The sequence below is a fragment of the Eurosta solidaginis genome, chromosome 1 (assembly GCF_040869045.1).
Source record: "Eurosta solidaginis isolate ZX-2024a chromosome 1, ASM4086904v1, whole genome shotgun sequence".
Lineage (NCBI taxonomy): Eukaryota > Metazoa > Arthropoda > Insecta > Diptera > Tephritidae > Eurosta > Eurosta solidaginis.
This window is the reverse complement of record NC_090319.1, coordinates 299439767-299464102: the sequence shown is the minus strand read 5'-3', so window position 1 is coordinate 299464102 and position 24336 is coordinate 299439767. Positions and strand designations below refer to the sequence as shown.

The 24336-nt window shown below is 39.2% G+C and overlaps 3 protein-coding genes across 6 annotated transcripts in view; 1 reads left to right on the top strand and 2 right to left on the bottom strand.

The window, feature by feature from the left end:
* twin (CCR4-NOT transcription complex subunit 6-like twin) overlaps positions 1-3074 on the bottom strand; it is a 117969-nt gene extending 114895 nt beyond the window's left edge. For 2 of the 4 annotated variants that reach the window (XM_067771691.1, XM_067771715.1), the window contains exon 1: positions 2558-3074. The gene's annotated coding sequence lies outside the window, so the exon portion shown is untranslated. Of the gene's footprint in view, positions 1-2535 lie in introns of all 4 variants that reach the window. The other 2 variants (XM_067771705.1, XM_067771698.1) reach the window with 2 other exon arrangements.
* A 2674-nt stretch (positions 3075-5748) lies between these two features.
* Spps (Sp1-like factor for pairing sensitive-silencing) lies at positions 5749-10026 on the bottom strand. The gene is made up of 2 exons (XM_067771676.1): positions 8243-10026; positions 5749-8182 (listed from the first exon to the last, which is right to left on the bottom strand). The coding sequence occupies exons 1-2, from the start codon at positions 9734-9736 to the stop codon at positions 6194-6196; spliced, it is 3483 nt and encodes a 1160-aa protein (XP_067627777.1). The 5' UTR covers positions 9737-10026; the 3' UTR covers positions 5749-6193.
* Positions 10027-14131: 4105 nt separating this feature from the next.
* On the top strand, positions 14132-18701 carry alpha-Man-IIa (alpha-mannosidase 2). The gene is made up of 11 exons (XM_067771665.1): positions 14132-14391; positions 14459-14701; positions 14767-14914; positions 14970-15141; positions 15195-15496; positions 15558-15744; positions 15815-16412; positions 16476-16852; positions 16938-17439; positions 17509-18096; positions 18167-18701. Exons 1-11 carry the CDS (start codon positions 14278-14280, stop codon positions 18317-18319), a joined length of 3384 nt encoding a protein of 1127 aa, XP_067627766.1. The 5' UTR covers positions 14132-14277; the 3' UTR covers positions 18320-18701.
* The last annotated feature ends 5635 nt before the right edge of the window (positions 18702-24336 follow it).

Below are 24336 nucleotides of genomic sequence, written 5' to 3'. Positions count from 1 at the left end.
ACATGAAGCAGCTACGCGTATATACATACATGAACACATCAATCATCATTTACACACATATATAAAAGGCATCGAAGAGATAGCTCACAAGGCCAAGGTGGTGCCGCTACTAAAGCCTGGGAAACCAGCTAACATAGGAGAGTCATATCGCGCTATATCTCTCCTATCGCCAGTAGCCAAGACGCTTGAAGCCATTTTGCTCCCCTACTTCAAAGCAAATTTGCAGCTAGCCTGTCATCAGCATGGCTTTAGAAAACTCCATATCACCACCACCGCGCTAAATGTCATTAGCACACAGATAAATTGCGGTTTAAATCAAAACCCCACCACAGTACAGTACCCGTGGCACTAGACCTATCAAAAGCTTTTGATACGGTCAACAATGGCACGTTACTGCAAGACCTGGAAGGGTCTACCCTTCCCCCGTGTCTTAAAAGGTGGACCGCAAATTATCTGGGCGGTCGGCAGGCATCGGTGCAATTTAGAAACGAAACATCAAAACCAAGAAAAATTAAACAAGGGGTGCCACAGGGTGGTGTTCTATCCCCACTTTTGTTTAACATCTACATATCAAAGCTACCTTCGCCACACGAAGGAGTTACTATCGTTTCATACGCCGATGACTGCACAATAATGGCAACGGGCCCAGGCCCACAGATCGATGAGCTTTGCAACATAATAAACGGCTACCTCCCTGATCTCTCCAGTTTTTTCGCCTCGCGAAACGTGGCATTTTCACCGACTAAATCCTCTGCGACCTTATGTACAACATGGACGTCTCAAATATCGACCATTTTGAACATCCACGTCGATGGCACTACGCTACCGACTGTTCTACACGCCAAAATCTTGTGTGTGACGTTTGATCAGGATCTACATTTTGGTGAGCATGCAGCCGCAGTTGTACGGAAAATCCAGAGACGTAATAAAGTCCTCAAATCTCTTGCTAGCAGTACTTGGGGAAAATACAAAGAAACGCTCATTACCACTTACAAAGCAATTGGCCAGCCGACTGCATGCTACGCGTCCCCTATATTGTCGCCAAGCCTAAAAACCATTCACTGGAAGAAGCTACAGGCCTGCCAAAAGACTGCCTTCGGAACCACCACGGGCTATCTTCTTATGGGCCCAGAACACCATCTACATAATGATGAGAGAATACTTCCCATCACGGAGAGAAATGATATGCTAACCAAACAGTTCCTGTTGAATACCCAGAAACCTGGGCATCCCAACAGGCATCTGATTGATGAGCCAAGACCGCCCAGGGGCTTAAGGAGTCATCTCCGTAAGCATTATGAGGAACTACGGCACCTGAGAACTCAGCCGTATGAAGCCAAAAAACACTAGCAGGACCTCAGTGAACTCCACAAACAGTTATGCCAGGAATTGCCCGGTGAATCCAGTACTCAAAGAACAGTAATCAAAACTTTCAGAAGAGGAACTCACACTGCCTAGGGAAACGCCAGTCACTCTAGCTCAACTTTGATCTGGATACTGTAACAGGTTAAACTCTTACCTATCCGGAATCAACCCCGACACACAAAATGTATGCACCGCTTGCAATGTGTCCCCACATGACACCAACCATCTCTTTAATTGTAATGTGGAACCAACGCCCCTCTCATTATGGTCCTCATGTTGAAACAGCAAGTTTCCTTGGACTCCTGTTAGAGGATTTTGATGGCAATAGCTCGGAATAGGTGCTGTGAAGATAATGAGGGCACAATAAACCTATGCTTCGCAGTGTATTGCCTCACAACAAACTATCTATGACTAGAAGACTGTATACTAGGTAAGAGTACTTAACATGTTTTAGTATACGAATAGAAGTAGTGCCAGACATATGCGTGGTGATTAGGCTTCTGCCATCCATTCTATATTGAGCGGTCTCTGTTGTTGTTGTAGCAGTGCTTGATTAAGCGGTCTCTGGAAAGTCTATGCCTTGCTCTTCGGTATTAGATATATCTTAGATGTTTTGGAACTGGGGTAATCTTTGACATTCTAAAATGCAAGCAGCCTCTCGATATTATGTGAAAATCTTCGTGGACGTCTATATCGCTACAAGAAAAACAACAACCTTACGGACTACCTACATGGGAAGATGCTGCCTGCTTCGAAAACGACAGAAAGATTTTGAATCAACTTTGAAATTTGATGAATAGAATCACAGTACACAAATTCAGAATGTGCTGTCAGTTTCTTTCAATTTTGAAATGTTTAATATGGAAAATAATTTTTCTGAAACCAGTCAGCTCGCATCATAGACGAATGTTTTTGGCATTTATGTGCTTTCGCAATAGTAACGTGATGTGATTAATAAAAACTGGGACCATTAGCGTACATAGTTATCCCTCCATATGTGTTATGAAAAATAGCACAATTCAGTACGCGCTGAACAGGTGAGTGTGCATAATGGAAGCTTCATAGAGGAGCCAACAATTAAAGCTGCAACTAAAACGTACCAAGGTAGACAAAACTTCTGATAAACTAAATGATGGGAAAGGAGAGGGAGGGAAGCATAATAGCACATACACCTGCCTGCATTCACTTTTACCCAATGTGTTTGTACTTCTACGCTAGCCACCGCGTACGACCAGGATCTGAATGCAAACGCTGCTGCCGTTGTCTCTTCCAAGAGCGTTGATTTTGCTTTTATTTTTCCCTACGGGCTCGATCCTTTCCACTGCTGCTTTTGCTTGGATAGCCCAATTAATTAATACTCCTTTTTTGTGTAGTAATATTGCTGATACTTTCCTTTGAACTTTAGTTAAATTTTTTCAATTAAAAATGATGGTAACAAAGGACGGTAGAGGGCCAAGACATGAAATTTCTATCGGTGAAATTGGAGCGCCTTTTCTCGTTTCGTCAATCTGCTTTTACACTTGGTCAGTTAACTATTTTGGCTTCTTTTTCTTGTTTTAACGTCAAAATATGTTGTATTTTACATTTCCTGTGGAACCACGAATGCAAATTTGATTGTTTTATTTCTTTTCAAGTGAAAATGTTTGGTTTTTCTCAGTAAATAACACACTTCTTTCGTACTACTATTCTTCGTCGTCTTTCAATTTTCATTCTCGGTTTTTTTTGCATCCACATAACATTCGTTGGTGTTGTTGAGACAATTGTTTTGTATACATTGTTGTTTTGGCGATTAATGCTGCCAGCTGCAAAAATTGGTTGTCAAGCTAAGGGCCAATTAAACTTCCTTAACCCTAACGCCATAGTCGTAACCATACCCATATCCATAACCATCTCCCATGTGATCGACGCAAAAAATTACAACCATTCCACAAAAAATAAGTCTCTTAGACAAAACGTATCCAAAATACTAAATAAAATATACAAAAAGTTAAAAAATTCATCAACTCATATATTTTTAGGTTATGGATATGGCGAGAAACCAAAAACCAATTGGTTGGCTATGGTATGGTTATGGCGTTAGCGTTATGGTATGGCACCATTAATCGATTACATTAATTTCCATAAGGTAGGTCCGAGCAGTTGTTTTATCTGGTTATGGTTTTATGGTTATGTCACCATTAATTAGCCCTTTAATCGATTGCATCGATTTCCATAAGGTAGGTTCGATCAACTGTTTCATCTAGATATGGTTTTATGGTTATAAGTAACCTTTAATTGGCCTTTTATGTTGTGAATTCAGGTATATACCAAATGGGACATAAATGGTAATGGTATGGTGAATACGACCTTCAAAAACAAGAAAAATTTAGAAAAGAAACTTCAAAACCATCGTTCCCCTTTTCTTACTGTCGGGAGGTCTTAAAATGTGTAACCTGTTCATCGATCAAATTTTTACATAAAGGTTCTTAAGCAATGGAACAGATCTCAAAATACGGCATAAGACAGAAGTATGCAAAGCAAAGGGGATAGATATACAAGATTGCGCACTGTAGAGTTCCAACATGGCTCTGAAACAGATTGGTGTTCCTCTAGAAAATCAAAAGTAGGAGTTTACCACACGTTTTGTTGTTCTGCCCGCACCAGGCCGGCCTGCCATTGTCATTTCTTGCTTGTTTTCTTCGTGGCTATCACCTTGTATAGATCCGCCGGGCTCATCATTTCATTTCCCACACCTGCTCAGTGTCATGGTGGATTAGCATGGTACACAATGCTCACTGAAGGCAATCTTCTATCTGACAATGAAAGAAAAGTTGTGCTACCTCAGTAAAACGGACACTACCTGATATTGTAGCGGTATCATCACGCGAATAAGTAATAAAGACGCATATTAAGAAGAAAACGTCAGGAAGCTACCAAAAACTCCAGCGGATGACGAAAAGTTTCATGACCGGAGAAAATTCCTGCAAAAAGTATAAAAGCGACATTGTGACTGTGGTCAGAGTGCGCTTAAAGGGCCAACTAATGGTGACTTATAACCATAAAACCATAACCAAATAAAACAGCTGATCGAGCCTACCTTATGGAAATCAATGTAATCGATAAATGGTGCCATACCACTGCGTTAACGCCATAACCATACCATAGCCAACCAATTGATTTTTGGTTTTTCGCCATATCCATAAAAAAAAAATGGAAGGCGCGATAAACTCCGAAGAGATCTAAGGCCGAGCTTCTCTTCCAATTTGCATCGTGCTCCTCTTGATTTTCCCTACAAATTGGCCGGACGGGACCTACATGTTTTATGTGGACTTCGAACGGCATCTGCAAGACAGATGAGTTTTCACTGAGAGCTTTTCATGGGAGAAATACACCCGGAGCGCTTGCCAAACACTGCCGAGGGGCGACCCCACTTAGAAAAATTTTCTTCTAATTGAAAAACCTCATTTCTAAAATTTTGATGTTGCTTTGTTCGGGGTGTGAACCCAGGGCATACGGTGTGGTAGGCGGAGCACGCTACCATCACACCACGGTGGCCGCCATATCCATAACTTAAAAATATTTGAGTTGGTGAATTTATTAACTTTTTGTATATTTTATTTATTATTTTGGATACCTTTTGACTAAGAGATTTATTTTTTGTAGAATGTTAGTAATTTTTTGCGTTTTCTTCATTCGAGCAGAGCTCACAGAGCATATTAATTTTGTTCGCATAACGGTACCCCGCAACGGCATAAACTAATCGAGAGAGATATACATACGTAGACTTCTATATAACGAAATGATCTGGGCGCAAAAAGCCATGTCCGTCTGTCCGTAAACACGAAACTTTAGTAAGTTTTGAGGTATCTTAATGAAATTTGGTATCTAAGTTCCTGTTGGTATCTAAGTTCCTGGGCACTCATCTCAGATCGGTAGTGAAATGAGCGAATTCGGACTATAACCACGCTCACTTTTTCGATTTCGAAAAAGTGCGAACCTTCATTACCAAAGACGGATAAAGCGGTGAAACTTGGTAGGTGGGTTGGCCTTATGACGCAGAATAGAAAATTAGTAAAATTTTGGACAATGGGCGTGGCACCGCCCACTTTTAAAGCTAGGTAATTTAAAAGTTTTGCAAGCTGTAATTTGGCAGCTGAGTATGTAATGTTCGGATACACCCGAACATAGCCTTCCTTACTTGTTTGGTATGGCGGCCACCGTGGTATGATGAGTTTTTTTTTTAAGAACAGGTAACCTTTCTATTTGTTTCGGTATGCTTTTTTGAAAACTGGCTTAACTGACCGGACTGCGTTAAGAATTCTTTCCTGAATAACAACATCAGTACTACAGTTTGCATTTACCTAAAAGTTTAAAAAAATACAAAGATTTAAATTTTGTTAGTAAGTACATACATATATGTATATGGTAAATTTTTTAATTCTGCTTGGCTTATACAATAAAGTTGATAGATCTGAATTTAAAATTCCATATTTTACGTTATACAAAACACTATAAATGTACATACATACATATCCTGTTTAACAACTAATATATAATTTAAAAAATAATTAAAAATAATAATTCTGTAGGTGAAAACATGTAACCGGCGAACTTTGTAAATATAACACAAGTTTAAACATAATTTCTATTATAGATCGCTATTTACATACTTAACCTAATATGTATTTTTTTAATATTTATACCATAATCAAAAATTAGATTAATACTAAAATAAATCGTTAAGAGACATTCATCGATATGAATTACTTATGATATTTACATTAAAAAATGGAAACCGTACTTATAGTTGATGAAATCCGTACTGCTCCAAGAACAGTGACTCTGTATGTTAGTTGGAATTATCACCAACCTCACTAATAGTAATTGTCATTTTCTCTTCATCACCAGTACTATCATTCTCATCATCCACTTCATCATCATCAAGCTCTTCATCTCCATAACTATCACTAGTACCGTCTTCATCATCATCATCATCATCAGCCGATTGCGCCATCATTTCATTAGTTGCAGCCATTTGCATAAGCATACTACTCGGACCATTTGCTCCTGTAGCATTTGTGGTAATAGTTGAACATGCCGCAATCGCGGCCGCTACATTAGACACCGTAGAGCTTGGTAGTTCTATTCTTACAATTCCATTGGGTGCTGTCATTTTTGGATCATTCCCTTGGGTAATACCTTCCTGAATGACATGTCCATTCTCTGCCAGTCTTTGGATATTCGCTTTATCATCCAGCTTTTGATCAAGTTCGATTAAATCGATTGGCAACCGTACTTTAAAATGTGTTTTAATATGTTTTGAAAGGTGATCACTACGCATAAATTTTTTATTACATTCACGGCATTGAAAACGCTTTTCGCCTGTGTGAGTACGTCTGTGGCGCTGCAATTCATCGGAACGTGTAAAACGTTTTCCACAAAATAACCAAGAGCAAACGAAGGGCCTCTCCCCAGTGTGCCATCGTAAATGTGCACGTAAGTGTGATGTTTTTCCGTATACTTTGTTGCATCCTGGTATATGACATATATGTTGCCTTTTGCGATCCGCATGTTTCTCTCCTTTGCAGTTTGGGCACGTGCAAGCGACACGTTTAAGACGTGGTTTCATTTCCAGACTGCTTCCACCCAAGTTAAGAATGCCATTTGGATTTAAACCAACGATATTGCTGATGCTACAGTTGCTACCGGCGACTGTGCCATTACCGCCAGCACAAACATCGTTGACATTAATGTTTACATTTACAGATGTTGTTGTCGTCGCTGGTACGGTTGCAGTTGAAAGATTTGAAAGGGTTTGTTGTATTGTTTGTTGTTGCTGGGACTGCCCTTGTTGGTTTACTTGTTGCGCTATGGAGGCTGGTGTTGCTGCGATTGTGATTTGTGTACCACTACCACTTGAAGTTACTGTTGCGTTAGGATTATGTTGAGCTGTTAAACCACTCAACGTCGTCATAGCCTGTAGTGGTTGAGTCTTTAGCATGGTGGCGGTACGTGATTGATTGGTAGGTGTGATGGTGAAACTATGTGTCTGTGGGACGGCTGTAATTTGTATAGCTGCTGACAAATTTGTTGGCAATCCTGTATTATCACTTACTAATTGAGTTTGGGGTTGTTGCTGCTGATCTGTGTGTTGCTGATGTTGCGCTTGCAGTTGCTGCAAATTGACTGTCATGTTATGTGGCACTAACCATTTAATATGCTGTGGCGTTTGACAAGGATCTGGTGGTTCTTGTTTTATATTTGTTATTAGCGTGTGTGGTTGGACTTGCGTTGGCGGGCTTTGGGGCTCCTGCTTTGGCTGTACAAGGTTCGTACTGTTAGACGATGTGGTTGTTGTCGTTGTGCTGGTATGGGGAGGAAGAGATGTATGTGCTGTATTAGGCATCGATCCTGAATTAGGTTGCAATTGCTGAACATGTTGCTGTTGTTGTTGTTGTTGCTGCTGCTGCTGAAGTTGTTGTTGGAGTTGTTGCGGCAAAATTACATGTTGAAAACCTCCTTGGAGCTGATGCGGCAGATGATTTGCCTGTATTATTTGCACTTGCCCCAGTCCTGGTAGGTTCTGTATGGGCAATGCTTGAAGGCCAGGCAGTTGCTGTAGTTGTATTAGATTGGAAGTGTTATTCGGAACACTTTGTGCTGTTGCATTACGAAGTTGTTGAAGTTGTTGTGCCGGTATAACGGTTAACTGTTGGCCCTGCGCATTTGTAATTGTGATTGATTGGTTTGTTGGCAATTGTATACCCGATTCCGATGCAGCGTTCAATGCTTGCAATATCTGTTGTTGGTGCTGCTGCTGTTGTTGTTGTTGAGCGACCTTAAAATTAAATGGGATATAAGAATATGCACATATACCTACTGCCAAATTAAAATTTACCTGTTGCTGATGTTGGGCATTAACCGCAGCTTGGGCAGCTGCAGCAGCGGCCGCCACAGCTTGCTGTTGCTGTTGTTGATTACTCGACGAGGATTGTTGTTGGGGATGCTGAATATGTATAATATTGGCATTTGGCGGCAGTTGTTGATATTGCATTGCATTCAAAGGCGCCAGCTGCACCTGTTGTATTTGTCCATTAGGCGTAACAATTTGGGCAATTTGTGAAAATTGCGGAATAATTTGCATTTGTGTTTGAGGCAAAGTTGCTGACATCGGCAGTGATTGAGCGGCAGGCATCATATTATGCAGTCCAGCTGCATTTAATTGATGTAAGGGTACATGTACTGTTTGATATATGGTTTGGCCGCCAGCGGTCTGTATGGGAACTTGTACGGCAACTGTTTGTTGTAAAGATGGTGCAGCTTGCTGTTGCAATGCTGCTTGTGGAAACTGTATGAACTGCGGCATTTGTGCTGTTGATGTGCTAGCGTTAGCCGCAGTCCCAGCAGGTCTTATTTGTACATTTTGTAAAGTTTGACCATTTTCCAGCTTGATTGTTCCGTTGCCAAGCAACTGATTCAAATTTCCCAGCAAACTATTTGGAGCTGCCATAGATGTTGGTATCTGAATGTTAGTACCTGGTATTGTTATCGTACTGGGCAAAGTTGTTTGAGAAACACTTTGAGGTACCTGAGTTGTACTTGTAGGTGCTTGTGTGGACCTTGTGCCGCTACTATTGGAAGCACTTGCGCTTGGTGAGTTATTTGTGGCTTGAGACTGACTTTGATGTTGTAAGATTTGTTGTTGTTGTTGTTGTTGCTGCTGCTGCTGCTGTTGGGCTTGCTGTTGTTGTTGCACTGCAGCAGCATTTACAATAGGTACTTGTATATTTGTGCCAGGTATAGTAAAGAACATTTGTTCTGTCGTTCCAACACCAGGTGGCAATTGCATTGCTTGTCCCAAACCATGTATGAACTGTGGAGCCGGTTGCAACTGCATCGCACTGGAGGTTGCGCCAGCATTCGGCGCTCGAATAATTTGACCATTCGGAGTTATGAATGCTTGTTGGCCATTGATATTTATGGGCTGCGCAGCTGTTGCTAACTGTCCAGCATTTATATTGGGTATAAATATGGCTTCTTGCCCATCAATGGTGACAGTTTGCATTGGCTGAACAATTTGGAACATATTTTGTGCCGGTACAGCTTGCGCTTGCTGCTGTCCGTTAGCGGCATTTTGCACAAATTGCTGAGGCAAATGTTGCAAATTAATAATTTGTTGTAATGGTAGATTGTTGCTGCCAGCACCAGTAATACCATGAGGCCCGGGTGTTGTATTTACAAAAGTTGCTTTTACTTGTGCACTGGGTGTCGCCGTTGCTTGATGTTGTACAGTTTGTGTAGTATTTGCAGTGCCAGATTGGGCCGACGCACTAGTGTTCGCATTGGTACTCACTGTGGCTCCACCAAGTGCACTGTTTTTAAATTGTATCATTTGGAAAACTGAAGTCCGTTCGAATGATGGAAACAAAAAATTTCTTCTCTATTCACCACTGACTGCAAATATTTTCACTAATCCCAACTTCTTGTTTGACCACTTTTCTAAACTTGTGCCACATGCAGAGCGTTTTCTTTATAATTGAGTACAGTTTATACCTCATAACTTTACTAGAATCAATTCATGCAACTAATTCTAAGCATATTTTACAAATTTGCACCTAAATGTTGTAAATTTTTTTACAAATTGTTTATTTTAATAGACATTTCTGCCAGGCAGCCATTATGGAAAAATCACTTCAAAAGTGCTACCTAGTTAGCATAATGTCATTTGATTTAAGTGGTGCCAATCAATATCAAAAAATGCAGGTGTGCTCCCTGCTAAAGGGCGAATTAATGGTGACTTATAACCATAAAGCCATAACCAGAAAAAGCAGCTGATCGAACCTACCTTATGGAAATTAATGTAATCGATTAATGGTGCCATACCGTAACGCTAACTCGATTTCATTGATTTCTATAAGGAGGTGTGATCAGAAAAAGCAGCTGATCGAACCTACCTTATGGAAATTAATGTAATCGATTAATGGTGCCATACCGTAACGCTAACTCGATTTCATTGATTTCTATAAGGAGGTGTGATCAGCTGTTTTATCTGGTTATGGCTTTATGGTTATAAGTCACAATTAATTCGCCCTTAAGCTCCAATGTAAGGAATAGCAGGTTCCCTACACCATGTATCAAATACATATGATACATGTTAGCAATTTTGTACCGTGTCCGCTGCGTTCGAGTGGTATATACATATGAGCAACCTTAAATATACCCTATACTACGGAAATTACTTAAACGTGGTGAGTTATATCTGTTTTTCGTATGGGACAGGCTGTATAGACTTTGTAAACTGTAAACTTAAAAAAAAATTAGGTAATTTTCAAATATTTCATAAAATATTTATCAAAATTCGTGAAAATTTTTTTGTTGTTTTTGAATATTTTTAAGCTATTGCATAGATTTTATCGCGGGCTTGGCGACTAAATAAAAAAAAACCGTAAAGGATATTTGTCAAAAAAGATCCGAAAGGCTCGAAAAGATTAGAAAACGTTCGTTAAGGTTCGGTGTTAGCAACAGGCCAAATACATAATATTGGATCTCTATCATAATCAGCGGTGGGTAGGTTACCAAATTGAGAATGTGTTAGTAAACACGAACGCGTAGCGAGCACGAAAGAAAAATCTATTATTTATTTAGTTTGATTTCAATGCTTGAACGGTGAACGTGTGTCACACGCACTCTTTGGTGCTCTGTTTTAAGCGCGAGTGCGATACTTCCTCACCGTACGACCATCGAACTCAAACTTAAAGAGCTGTCGTTGATTTTCACGAAGTAGCCATTGTGCTATCGCTTATCGTATACATATATGGTCGCTTACAAGCCAACCTAATAAAACCACACTGCGTTTTTTTAGCGCACGCAAACAACCACTTTTGCCCTAACCCAAATAAGCATGCGTTGCGACAATTGTTATCATCCGGTGACAAAATCCTGAGCCAGATAAATAATTTTGCATGTAAATTAAACAACAACGATTTGAGCCAGATAAATCCAGATAGAAGTCTGGTTCAATTTGTGAGCCAGATAATTTGTTAACTACTTCTTTTTAGTTTGGCAACGCTGCCTTTAATAAACCTACCTTTTCAAAAATAGATGTCGCTACTCAGCCTTTCGCCGTATGAGTTAAATGAAAAACAGCGGCGACATATGCCTATCACATTTCACGTGTGCGAAAGTTTCACGACATCTCTCTCGACAGTCTCTCAATGATCCACAGCATTCCCGTGAGAATTGAGCGTGAGCCGGAGCTGTAAAACTCACTGGATGACCACAAATGTAAAGCATGTGTGCAAACGTCAAATCTAAATGTCACGCAGAACAAAAATTGGAAATCGAGTTAGGTTTTCACGCAGCAAAATCAATTTGAGTTGCTCTCATACAAGTTGTATGTGCATGAGACATTTTTGACAGAAAATGACTTGCGTGCGTTTATATTAGGTTGGCTTGTTAGCAGGTGCTACGCTCACGCTCACCCGGGATCATACAGTTAAACTTAAAGTTAAAGTGAATGTTAAAATTAAAGTTAAAGTGAAAGTTAAAATTAAAGTGAGAGTTAAAGTTAAAGTTAAGGTAAAGTTAAAGCTAAAGTTAAAGTTAAAGTGAATGTTAATGTTAAAGAGAAAGCTAAAGTTAAAGTTAAAAATAAAGTTAAAATGAAAGTTAAAGTCAAAGTTAAAATTAAAGTTAAGGTTAAAGTTAAAGTTAAATTCAAAGTTAAAGTTAAAGTTAAGGTTAAAGTTAAAGTTAAATTTAAAGTTAAATTGTTTTTGTTTTTATCGGCCTATTGATAAATCATTCAATGTTCGAATCGAGCTCAAGGCCAGAACAATAATTTTTTTCTAATGATAATTATTGTTATTTTTTAATTTTTCTAAATTTGAAAAGTTGTATTTTGTTTTTGGAATAGTAAGTAGAAAATTTTTCAGACAACCTGCCATAGCTGCGCAGATATATCCATTGCGAAGGGTGCTAAGCCTTCATCATCAGTACGCTTTAGGCATTATTTATAAGTTTATAATATGCAATAGCTTTACCGCGGCAGTCCCCGAGTGCCACACGTCCTTTTTTACTATAAGCGTTAAAAAGCTTATATCTTCAATATTTGTTCCAACATAATTACGAATCTTGAAAACAATCGTTGGACGTGGAGCACTTCACGCATATTGTTCTAAGGTACAGGGAACCTGATAGTTCAGGGGATATTACTTTAGAGTGACATACTCTTTTAATTTTTTTATAGAATTATATGTATTTGTGCTTGTTCTTGTAGGGATAAGGACAATCCCCGACGAATTTTAGGGCATATCGATGTTGATAGTTCTTTTCCTGTCAACAATTTCCAACAAGGGTCGACTGCTAATACGCGTCCAAGAACATCAGAAGAAGTGTCCAGGTTGCAATTCACACCGGGAGTGTTGTTTTTGTTGTTGTATTAACGATAAAGACACACCCCGAAAGCTTTGGGGAGTGTGATCGATGTTGATGGTCCTTTTCCGGATATAAATCCGGTACATTCCGGTAACAAAGCGCCATTAAGGTACTAGCCCAACCATCTCGGAAACGATCATATTAAACCTTCTAGGCTCTCCCGCCCTCCCCACACCTAGTTCCATGAGGAACATGGGGTCGCCAGAGCCTCGGCTGTTAATGAAACAGGATTCGCCACGGGTAAGTTAGGTTGACAATTGGCTTAGAGAAGCTATATATTGCGTTACCAACCCCGACAAGGGGGGTCGACTGCTTATACGCCAAAAATATGAGGAGAGGTGTCAAACGATGTATGATAATGCTAGTATTAGTAATCCAAAAGCAGAAAAAAATGTTGAGTTTTTAAAAAGATATTAAGAAAGAGGATAGATATCTATCCTCTTTGATAACATATAATTTTGCTGCTCATCTCAGCTTAAGCGGTCGTTCAACTCTAGTCAAATTTAACTGGAGTTTAAACTCGCACAGAAAAACCCAGCCTTAAGGGCCAATTAAACTTCCTTTACCCTAACACTATAGTCGTAACCATACCCATATCCATAAACATCTCCAATGTGATCGATTAATGGTGCCATAACCTAAAAATCGTGAAAATTTCATATAAATGAAGAAAACGCAAAAAATGACAAACATTCCACAAAAATAAGTCTCTTACACATAACGTACGCAAAACAATGAATAAAATCTACAAAAATTTATTAAATTCACCAACTCAAATATTTTTAGGTTATGGATATGGCGAGAAAACCAAAACCAATTAATTGGCTATGGTATGGTTATGGCGTTAGCGTTATGGCATGGCACCATTAACCGAATACATTGATTTCCATAAGGTAGGTCCGATCAGCTGTTTTATCTGGTTATGGTTTCATGGTTATAATTCACCATTAATTGGCCCATAAGGTAGGTTCGAACAGCTGTCGTATCTGGTTATGGTTTTATGGTTATAAGTCACCATATATTGGCACTTTACTTGGAGAACTGGTGAAAGGGCCCTTATAATGCATGCCTTGCATTGTGGATGTGAGGTTAGTTAATTCTTCCGCGACGGATAATTCAACCGACACCTAATGGCGAAAAGTTAAGATTTACCTCAATATTTTGTAAGCTTTAATAACCCACTTTATTTTCGTTTATTTTTTATGTATTTTTTCTTCAATATTCCGAAAGTCGCAGCAACCTACTGCTGACGTAGAAAAATAGAGGCCCTGCTTTGGCCGTTAGCTGTTTTGTTATAAGCACCCTGTGCTCAATACTTTTATCGGAAATTTGGCAACATTTGTATCCACAATGTTTGTGACGTTAATTGTAATTATTTTTTATTAGAAATGCTAATGCTAATTATTGTTGGGGTTTCATGTAATTACAAAGCTAATTAGTCGCCGGAATAGAATAAATGCCCTTTTAGATTCAAACAATATTTTTTGTTAATGTGCAATGTTACGGCTACGCCGTCGATGTACACTAATTTTATGCGGTATTTGTACTGGAGTGCTGCTGCTACTCTATTTGTTGATAAACTTTGACGCACCTGCAGCTCAAGATAAACGGGTAAATATTGAAAATAAAAGCTACATATTCAATCACAATTTATATTAAACGTCAATTTACTAAATAGCCAAGTTATGGTGCCATCGTTTCTAAATTACAAATACTTGAGGACGGATTACACCGTCATGGTCAAGAGATGAGACATTTGAAAAATCGTTTGGATAAGCAATGGCAAGAAAGCAATGAAAAACGAGGTGATCAAAGTTATCAACCACAACAACAAGAGCGTGATATTTTGGAGAAGCCTGTGTTTGCAGAATTGGAACAATGTAGTTTCGACTTTCAGCAAGTGCCACAGCCAGATGTGCAGGTTGAATAAACAAATTGTTGATATATAAAATAGAATTGTACTTTTGTACTTTAAATTATTTTAAGATGTTAGACATGTACAACGAGTGGTCTTTTGCGGATGTTGATGGTGGCGTATGGAAACAGGGATGGAATATTAAGTATGATCCCATACGCTTCAACGAGCACAATAAATTAAAAGTTTTTGTTGTGCCACATTCGCATAATGATCCAGGTAAGATAGAATATTAAACCAATTTGAAGCTTAAATTGTATGATATATTTGTAAGGCTGGGTGAAAACATTTGAAGATTACTATGAGCATGATACCAAACGTATACTCTCAAATGCATTGCGACATTTACGAGAAAATCCGGATATGACTTTTATCTGGGCGGAGATATCATACTTTTCACGCTTTTATGAAGACCTTGGACAGCATAATAAACTTGAAATGAAAAAGTATGTTGACGCACTGTTAACAATACCATAAATATATAACAATTTATTCCTAGGCTCATTCAAAATCATCAGCTGGAATTTGTTACCGGCGGTTGGGTTATGCCAGATGAAGCGAATTCTCACTGGTTAAGTATTTTGTTACAACTAACTGAGGGACAAACGTGGCTTAAGCGAAATTTTAATGTTACACCAGTTTCTTCGTGGTCGATCGATCCATTCGGACATAGTCCAACGTTGCCTTATATTTTGAAAAAGTCTGGGTTTCAAAATCTTCTTATACAGCGTACGCATTACTCTGTTAAAAAAGAGTTCGCATTAAAAAGACAATTAGAATTTTATTGGCGACAGTTGTGGGGTATTATATTTGCTATGCATCAGTTGTTATAATGTTTCATAAACATTTGTTCACCATATAGATACATCAGGCAGCACAAGCCTTTTTACACACATGATGCCATTTTATTCCTATGATATTCCACATACCTGTGGGCCGGATCCAAAAATTTGCTGCCAATTCGATTTCAAACGCATGCATGAGTTTGGACTTTCCTGTCCTTGGCGTGTGCCACCACAGCCGATTACAGAACAAAATGTTGCAGAACGGTATAGATTTACTCAGTTCGGATATCAGACTGCATTACATTTTCTAATATTTTTTTTAAACAATATGTAGCGCTGAAAAGCTTGTCGATCAATGGAAGAAGAAAGCAGAATTATATCGCACCAATGCACTTCTTATACCTTTAGGCGATGATTTTCGTTTTAGCCAAAGCACAGAATGGGATGCGCAGCGTGTTAATTATGAATCACTTTTTCACCACATCAATTCAGAACATCACCATTTCGTCGAAGCTAAATTTGGTACATTACAGCAGTATTTTGATGCTGTGCATAAAGAACAACGTGATCAATCTCGTGAATTCCCAACATTAAGTGGTGATTTTTTCACTTATGCTGATCGTGCTGACAACTATTGGTCAGGCTACTTCACATCACGCCCTTACTATAAACGTTTGGATCGTGTTTTGTTACATTATGTGCGGGCTGCTGAAATGTTGTACGCGTGGCATACGTGGGATTCTGTTGCTAAATTTGAGGATATGCTGCAGAACGCACGACGTGAATTATCATTGTTTCAACATCATGATGGTATAACCGGCACTGCTAAGACGCATGTAGTGGCTGACTATGCACGTCGTATGTTGGATGCTGTATCCGCTTGCCAATTTGTGATGCAACAAGCTGTATACAGACTACTTACTAAGCCCTCTGTATGTTATGCAGATATTACTATTGTTATACTTTTACTACATTTTAATAATAAATTCACTTAGATTTACATACCGGATTACAAATTTCATTACTTCAACTTGGATGATTCGCGTTGGCCCGGTCCTAGCGATAGTCGCACTACTATTATTTTAGCTGACGAATTGCCTACCAAACATATTGTTCTGCACAATTCTTTGCCACGTTGGCGTGAAGAGTTAGTCGATTTTTACGTGTCAAGCCCATATATGGGCGTAAAGGATTTTCATGGTAATCCAGTAGAAGCACAAATTACTCCAGTGTGGTCATGGCATCGCCACATACCTTCAAACACTATAACACCACAAGCGTCTACTACAAAATATCGACTGTTGTTTAAGGCAAATGTACCCCCCTTGGGCTTGGTGACATATATAATACAAACGCACAAGAGTGCACAGAAGTGAGTAAAATAAAGTGGCTGTCATACAAAATTCTACATACCTTATGTGTATGCAAACTATATTATAATTCACATATTTTTCTAGACACACTACACACGCAACAAGTCTCATCTTGACTACAACTCCAATATCGCTCAGCTTAGGCAACTATCCATGTGAAGTGAAATTTGGTGAACATCGGCCAATTTCATTACATGTTTCCGGTGGTCCCACAGTGGCTTTTAGTGGTGATGGGCTTTTAAAATCAATACAAATAAACCGGCATGTACCACATACGCCTATTAAATTGAAATTCTACAAATATAGTGGTGATACATCTGGTGCTTATCTATTTATGCCACATGGGCCAGCGACACCATTAGTGGATATGGGACCACCGACAGTGCTTGTAAGCGAAGGTCCACTTGAAGCTAGTGTCACCGTCGGTCTTCCATATGTGGTACATCAAACTATATTGCGTGGCGGTGCACCCGAAATACAAAATCTAGTAGATATTGGACGTATGGATAATACAGAAATCGCTATGCGTTTTTTGACTCAAATTAAGAGTGGCGATATATTTTATACTGATCTCAATGGCTTACAGGTTTTTATTTGTCTCCATAATTAATAGACAACTGTATTTAATACTATTCTTTCATTGCATAAATTACAGATGATTAAGCGACGACGTTTAAACAAACTGCCACTTCAAGCCAACTACTACCCAATTCCAACATCTGCGTATATTGAGGACGATGAGCTACGTTTCACATTGGTCACTGGACAACCATTGGGTGGCTCCTCACTTAATTCCGGTGAATTGGAAATAATGCAGGATCGTCGCTTAACGCATGATGACGAACGTGGTCTGGGACAAGGAGTTTTGGATAACCAACCGGTTATGCATATATTTCGAATTATTTTAGAACGTATAGACACATGTTTAAGGCTCTCGGAAACTCATCCGTCGGGTGCATTAACACCAACTGCGCATTTGGCTTCGCAAACGTTGTTACATACTTTGGATAAATTGATTTTTATTGAAAATAATTGGTTGGGTGTACAGGCAGCTTTTGGCGAACAACGAAGTGGTGTAGGCGTAGATACATCAATTGCAGTTCTTAGAAATCTTCCGCCAACTATAACAAAAATACCTGTTGCTCGTGATCGTACTTCAAAGGAACCATTACTTAATACAGGAGTTATTGTCCATCGTACGCTTTTATTACAATGTCGTGCAGCTGATCAGCAAACAAGTTTCGTAAGTGCTATGAATTAACAGAAATTAAATTGTTTTTATGATTAAACTTTACACTTTTTTTAACTTTCAGATTAACTTGAACAAATTGCTAATGTTGGACATTATAACCGGTTTTTATAACACAAGTCTAACGTTCCTACAACCAACGCAAATACTGGATAATATTGAAGCAATAAATATTTGTCCTTTGGATACACAGGCATACATATTGCAACATCAATAAGGCTAAAAAATCTCGTTTAAAATCTCGAACAAAATTTTTTTCTGATAAATGCACTCATAAGTTAAGCTTTAATTTAGACAAAAAAGAAAACTCGAATCTCCCATCAATTAAATATATCACGTTTTTTGTAGTTCGTTTTTACTTCTTTTACAGTTTTACTATTTTATTTTATTTACATTTTTGTATATGTTTGTGATAAAAAGTTATATTTAGGTGACATATGTAACTGTAACTGTATCTCATAAAACTCCAATCAGTTTGTGCTAATTTTAATACATTTATGTATTTATGTACATAAGCATGGCTTTTATTGGTTATATATTTATCGAATATAGTATAGTAGTAACGAATTTGAATAAAAGAATAAAACAAAAACGTTATAAATCTGGCTGTCGTATTTTATACTCTTGACCCTGTCCACAATAATTCCGCGTACAGTGCATAGTTCTTACGGAACCTTTAATTGGGTTAACAGTAGAGAATAATGAATGTGCATTCCTTTTATATAGTGTAAAGAATTTACTGCAACCTGCTAACGTTCGAATCACTAAACTGTTGAATAAATAACTCCACTATTCAATAATGCAAAATGGCCTTTATTAAAGTACTTCAGAATAACACTACTATTGCTCGCCAGATAGCGTCTTACTGTTGCTGCCTTTTATACTGTCTGATTTCCTCGTTGCATATATCTAGACTTCTATTTCCAGAACTTACTAGTTAGTTATCAGCTATAAAATTACTCAGCTGTAACTACAGATGCATGATTTTATAGCTTCTCTCAAACTCCATGCGCTTGTATGTGTGAGCGACACTTGCACAACCATTGCATACTTTCGGGAGTATCTCAGATTTATACATGTGGTTGTGCGTTGCTTCTCCGCTGCGTGTACGTACATATGTGTAGACATAAAAAAAAAAATAAATGTAAGGCGCGATAACCTCCGAAGAGATCTAAGGCCGAGCTTCTCTTCCAATTTGCGTCGTGCTCCTCTTGATTTTCCCTACAAATTGGCCGGACGGGACCTACATGTTTTATGCCGACTCCGAACGGCATCTGCAAAGCAGATGAGTTTTCACTGAGAGCTTTTCATGGCAGAAATACACCCGGAGTGCTTGCCAAACACTGCCGAGGGGCGACCCCGCTTAGAAAAAATTCTTCTAATTGAAAAATCTTATTTCTAAAACTTTGATGTTGCTTTGCCTGGGAGTTGAACCCAGGGCATACGGTATGATAGACGGAGCACGCTACCCATCACACCACGGTGGCCGCCGACAATATGATTGAATTATTGATGTGCAAACAAGTCACTGCTTAACATCGGCTTAGAGATGATATTATCCCTTAGTGCTGCTAATATTCGTTACAATAGAAATAAAGAGTAACAAACGAGTATGCGGTCCTAGAAAACCAGCGCACTCTCAGACTGCGATATGGACTCTTACTACCATCTTGCGGCATCGACACGTCGCTGTGCAGCGATGACTGAGCACAGGACAGCAAGATGGCTGGGTATCGTGAAGCAGCCAGCTAATGGAACATACAGCTAATAAATTTTTTATTCGGCTCTTTGAACGTTGCGAGAAAAGACCCCGAAGCTGCGATGCCTGCATTTGCCATAACCCCACCCTGGAGTGTTCCCCTTCCTACGTTTGGGGCCGTTGAAATTGTAAACTGCGAAACTTACCTTTTCCCTGGCCAGTAAACCCTATTCTTTCTATTGCTGCAAGACTTTGGTAGCGTGGCACTCAATGAATGCCTTTCTTACTGTCGTTCTATGTTTCCTAAGAGACCCGCTCTACCAGGGTGGGCACTTCTTTTTACGAATACTAGTCCTAGTGCTTGCCAAGAGGCCGGATCTATGCGCAAGCGGCTAGGGGGTTAGAATATACCCGCGGTAGGTATGCCTGTCGTAAGAGGCGACTAAAATACCAGATTCAAGGGGTTGTGTAGCGCAGCCCTTTCAGGTTGCCAGCGCAATACATAGCTTCTCCAAACCGAATTGTCAACCTCACGTATCCGTGGCGTATCCTGTTTCATTAACAGCTGAGGCTCTGGCGACCCCAAACTCCTCATGGATCTAGGGGATGGGAGGGCGGTATTTATTTAAAGAAGATTGCATGTGGTCATAACAAATTGTTCCCGAGATGGTCAGGCTTGGAACCGGAACGTACCGGATCTGCATCCGGCAAAGGGCCATCAACTCGATAACACTCCCCAAGGCCTTCGGGGAGTGTCCTTATCGATACAACAACAAGAGCGGAACTTAAATATGGTTTCCGAATGGGTGACATATAAAATCTGGTAATTCTTTGACAACAACGTAACTAAATATTGTAACGAATATTAGCAGCATTAAGGCATACTATCATCTCTAAGCCGATGCTAAGCAGTGACTTGTATGCACATCAATAATTCAATCATTATGTCTACACATATGTACGTACGTACAGCGGAGAAGAGACGCACAAACACATGCAGATATCTTATCTGAGATGCTTCCATAAGTATGCAATTATAATTGCAGAAGTGTCGCTCACAAATACACGCGCATATGAGAAGCTATACACGTGCATCTGTAGTTATAATTATATAGCAGTAACTAAGTAAATTCTGGAAGAGCCTAGAAGTATGCAAACGAGAAATCACAGAGTATAAAAGGCCGCAATAGTAGAGGCACGACAATCAGTTTGATTTAAGACGCTATCTGGCGAGCAATAGTAGTGTTATTTTGAAAGTAGTCTAATAAAGGCCAATTTGCATTATAGAATAGTGGAGTTATTTATTCAACAGTTTAGCGATTCGAACGTTAGCAGAAGGTTGCAAATAAGAGGAATTGCAGTAAATTCGTTGCAATTGGTGTCAGAAGAGGAATTGTTGAATAAATTTCGAAGATTTCGAGTACAACAAGGACATGGCAAAGTTAAGTGAATTGAAGATCCAGCAACTGAAGAAGGAGTTGGAGAGCCGTGTATTGAATAAAAGCGGCATTAAACTCGAACTTCAGGCACGACTACGAGAGGTAATGAAAGCATAAGGAATTAACGTGGAAGAGTATGTCTTTCATCTTGATGTCGACGAGACAACAACAAAAATTGAAGAGAAAAACGAAACAACAAAACGAAACGCAACTTAATCGCCCGGCTGCTTCAGCGAGTAATACGAAGGTAAAAACTCCATCTTTTGACGGTTCTGTTCCTTTGCAGGTCTTCAAGCTACAGTTTGAGAAGACCGCAGCAGTGAACAACTGGAATGCGGAAGATAAAGTTGCTGCACTGTTCGTGGCATTGAAGGGGTCAGCAGCCGAAATCCTACAGACGATTCCCGAAGGAGAGCGGAACAACTATAAAGCATTGATGGCTGCTGTAGAACGACGTTACGGAAGCGAACACAGGAAACGAATCTACCATATAGAATTGCAAAACCGCTAGAGGCCAGACTGGGTGAAGACAATATTGGAGGCGCTGAAAGGATCGCAAAAGCGGAGTGAAAGAGTTATCAAATGCTTCAAATGCGGAAAGCCAGGTCACATTGCACGTCACTGCGATCTTGATCCTAGTGGTTTCAACAGCATGGGTGGTCTTAATAACAAAGCTGGAGGGGATGAGCAAGAACGAGTAAGATGTAGAGATCGAGAGCTAGCTCTAGCTATTGAATGTCCTGTGATAGCTGTGTCGCAAATTGGAAGGAAATCAAGCAGTCTTACTGTCAGAGGGAATGTGGATGGTAAAGAGCGTGTACTGACTGTAGATACGGGGGCATCTCATTCCTTGATTCGATCTGATTTGGTCTACAGGAGAGTAAAGTCATTACTTGGAGGAAGGTTGCGTACGGTCACAGGCAAATATAATCAAGTCCAAGGCGAAGTGGTATGTGAGGTATTAATTGGGAAAGTCATGGTTTTACACAAATTTGTTGTGGCGGAGATTGTTGATGAAGTTATATTGGGAGTGGATTTCTTGCTTGACCATGACATCAAGATCGATATGCAAAGAAGGGTGATGCATTATGAGAACCAAGAAGTGCCACTTAACTTCAGTTTGAAAAAAGGGTTCAGCAGTAATCGAGTACTGGTGGAAAAGACTCCACAAAGACCACGGTAAAGGTTGATGGATCGAATGGGCCAAACAAAGCGAAATCAAAAGTACCTGAGGGGAAAACTCTGGCATTGACAAAACCAAAGGGACGCACGAAAACGAAGGAAAGAATTTCCCAGAAGGAATGCGAGGGTAGTTTCAAGCCAGTGCGCACCACTGTTGTGAAACGTGGGAACGATACTGATTATGCGAAGCCAATCCGTCACGCGCAAGCGCTGCGAAAGTAGTTAATTGGCCAAACAACAGAGTGCGAGGGAACGATCCAGGATAATGAGTAGTAAGATGCATGGCGGAACGATACAAGGTGACAGCATGGTGACATACCTACAAACAGAAATAAAAATTCCATGTACTTTGTTTTTGTAAATTCGATGGACAAATGCCAAAATCGTACTGCGCCGGAAGTTGATGTATCAAATCAAATAAAAAAGTTTATAAACAGCTGTCCCATGCTGCCACCTTGTATCGTTCCGCCATGATAAGATGAAACGCAGGCGCGATGAAGTGACTTTGCATAGTTACGATTTTTGGAAAGAGAATTTATTAATTAATTTAATACAATCAATAAAATAAACACAAATACCCCACGAAAATGTGTAGAAGGCGTTTTATAAATACATCTTCCAAAAAAAAAAAAAAAAACCAACGACTACCTTGAGAAAACATCGAGTAATTTGTCAAAATATGCGTTCTGACGGCTCTTATTAATATATACTCTTTGTCCATATATCAAAATCATCAGTATCGAAAAAAATTTGATTGAGCCATGTCCGTCCGTCCGTTTGTCCGTTAACACGATAACTTGAATAAATATTGAGATATCTTCACCAAATTTGGTACATCGTGTATCTGGACCCAGAATAGATTGATATTGAATATGAGCGAAATCGGATGATAACCACGCCCACTTTTTATATATATAACAATTTGAAAAACATAAAAAACCTGATAATTTAGTAAATAATACACCTAGAATGTTGAAATTTGATGTGTGGACTGATATTGAGACTTTTGATACAAATTTGAAAAAAAAAAAGTTAAAATGGGCGTAGCACCGCCCACTTGCGATAAAATAAATTTTACAAATATTATTAATCATAAGAGAGAGGTTGCCTTTACTATAAGGAATGCTTTGAAGAAAAACTAACGAAATCGGTTAAAGACCACGCCCACTTTTATATATTTTTAAAAGGGTGGTGGATGAATAAAATAAACTATATATTTGCAAAAAGGAGCTTTATATCGATGCTATTTCATTTCCCAAGTAATAAATAGGAAAAACTTCAAATTTTAAAAAAGGGCGTGGCACCGCCGCTTTTATGACTAAGCAATTTTATATGTTTCGGGAGCCATAACTCGAAGACAAATTAGCTCAGAATAGAACCATATGTATATGTATTATTGTGCAGCCCACAAAACAAACAACAGCATTTCAAGTGTACAGCCGGGTATGTAATGTTCGGTTTCATCCCAACTTAGACTTCGCTGGATTAACAAGTAGGCAGAATAGGCAGTTGCTGGGCCCCCGATTTTAAGGGGCCCCCGAAAAATGAAAAAGACTTCTAAGATTTTCTTACAAACATAAAATTTAGAGTGTGAAAGAAATATATAATCAGGGGCGTATTACGTGTTACTCATTTTTTAAATCACAATAGCTCTGAAATGGTGGATCAGATTAATGGCATATTTGAACTAGCGACAAATAGTACTCGTTGGATCCATAGCGTATTATAATTTTTAGAAAAAGTTTGACAGTTGCAAAGTTATCGCTTGAGTCAAAATGATTTTCAGTCACTGATCGGAACACGTAATACGGGCCCAGAACTGAAAATGATTTTTACTCAAATAAAACTCAATTGACCGCATTCAAAGGACGACGACGGACGAACTAGGCAAGGTTCCTAAAAAGGAAATTTCCG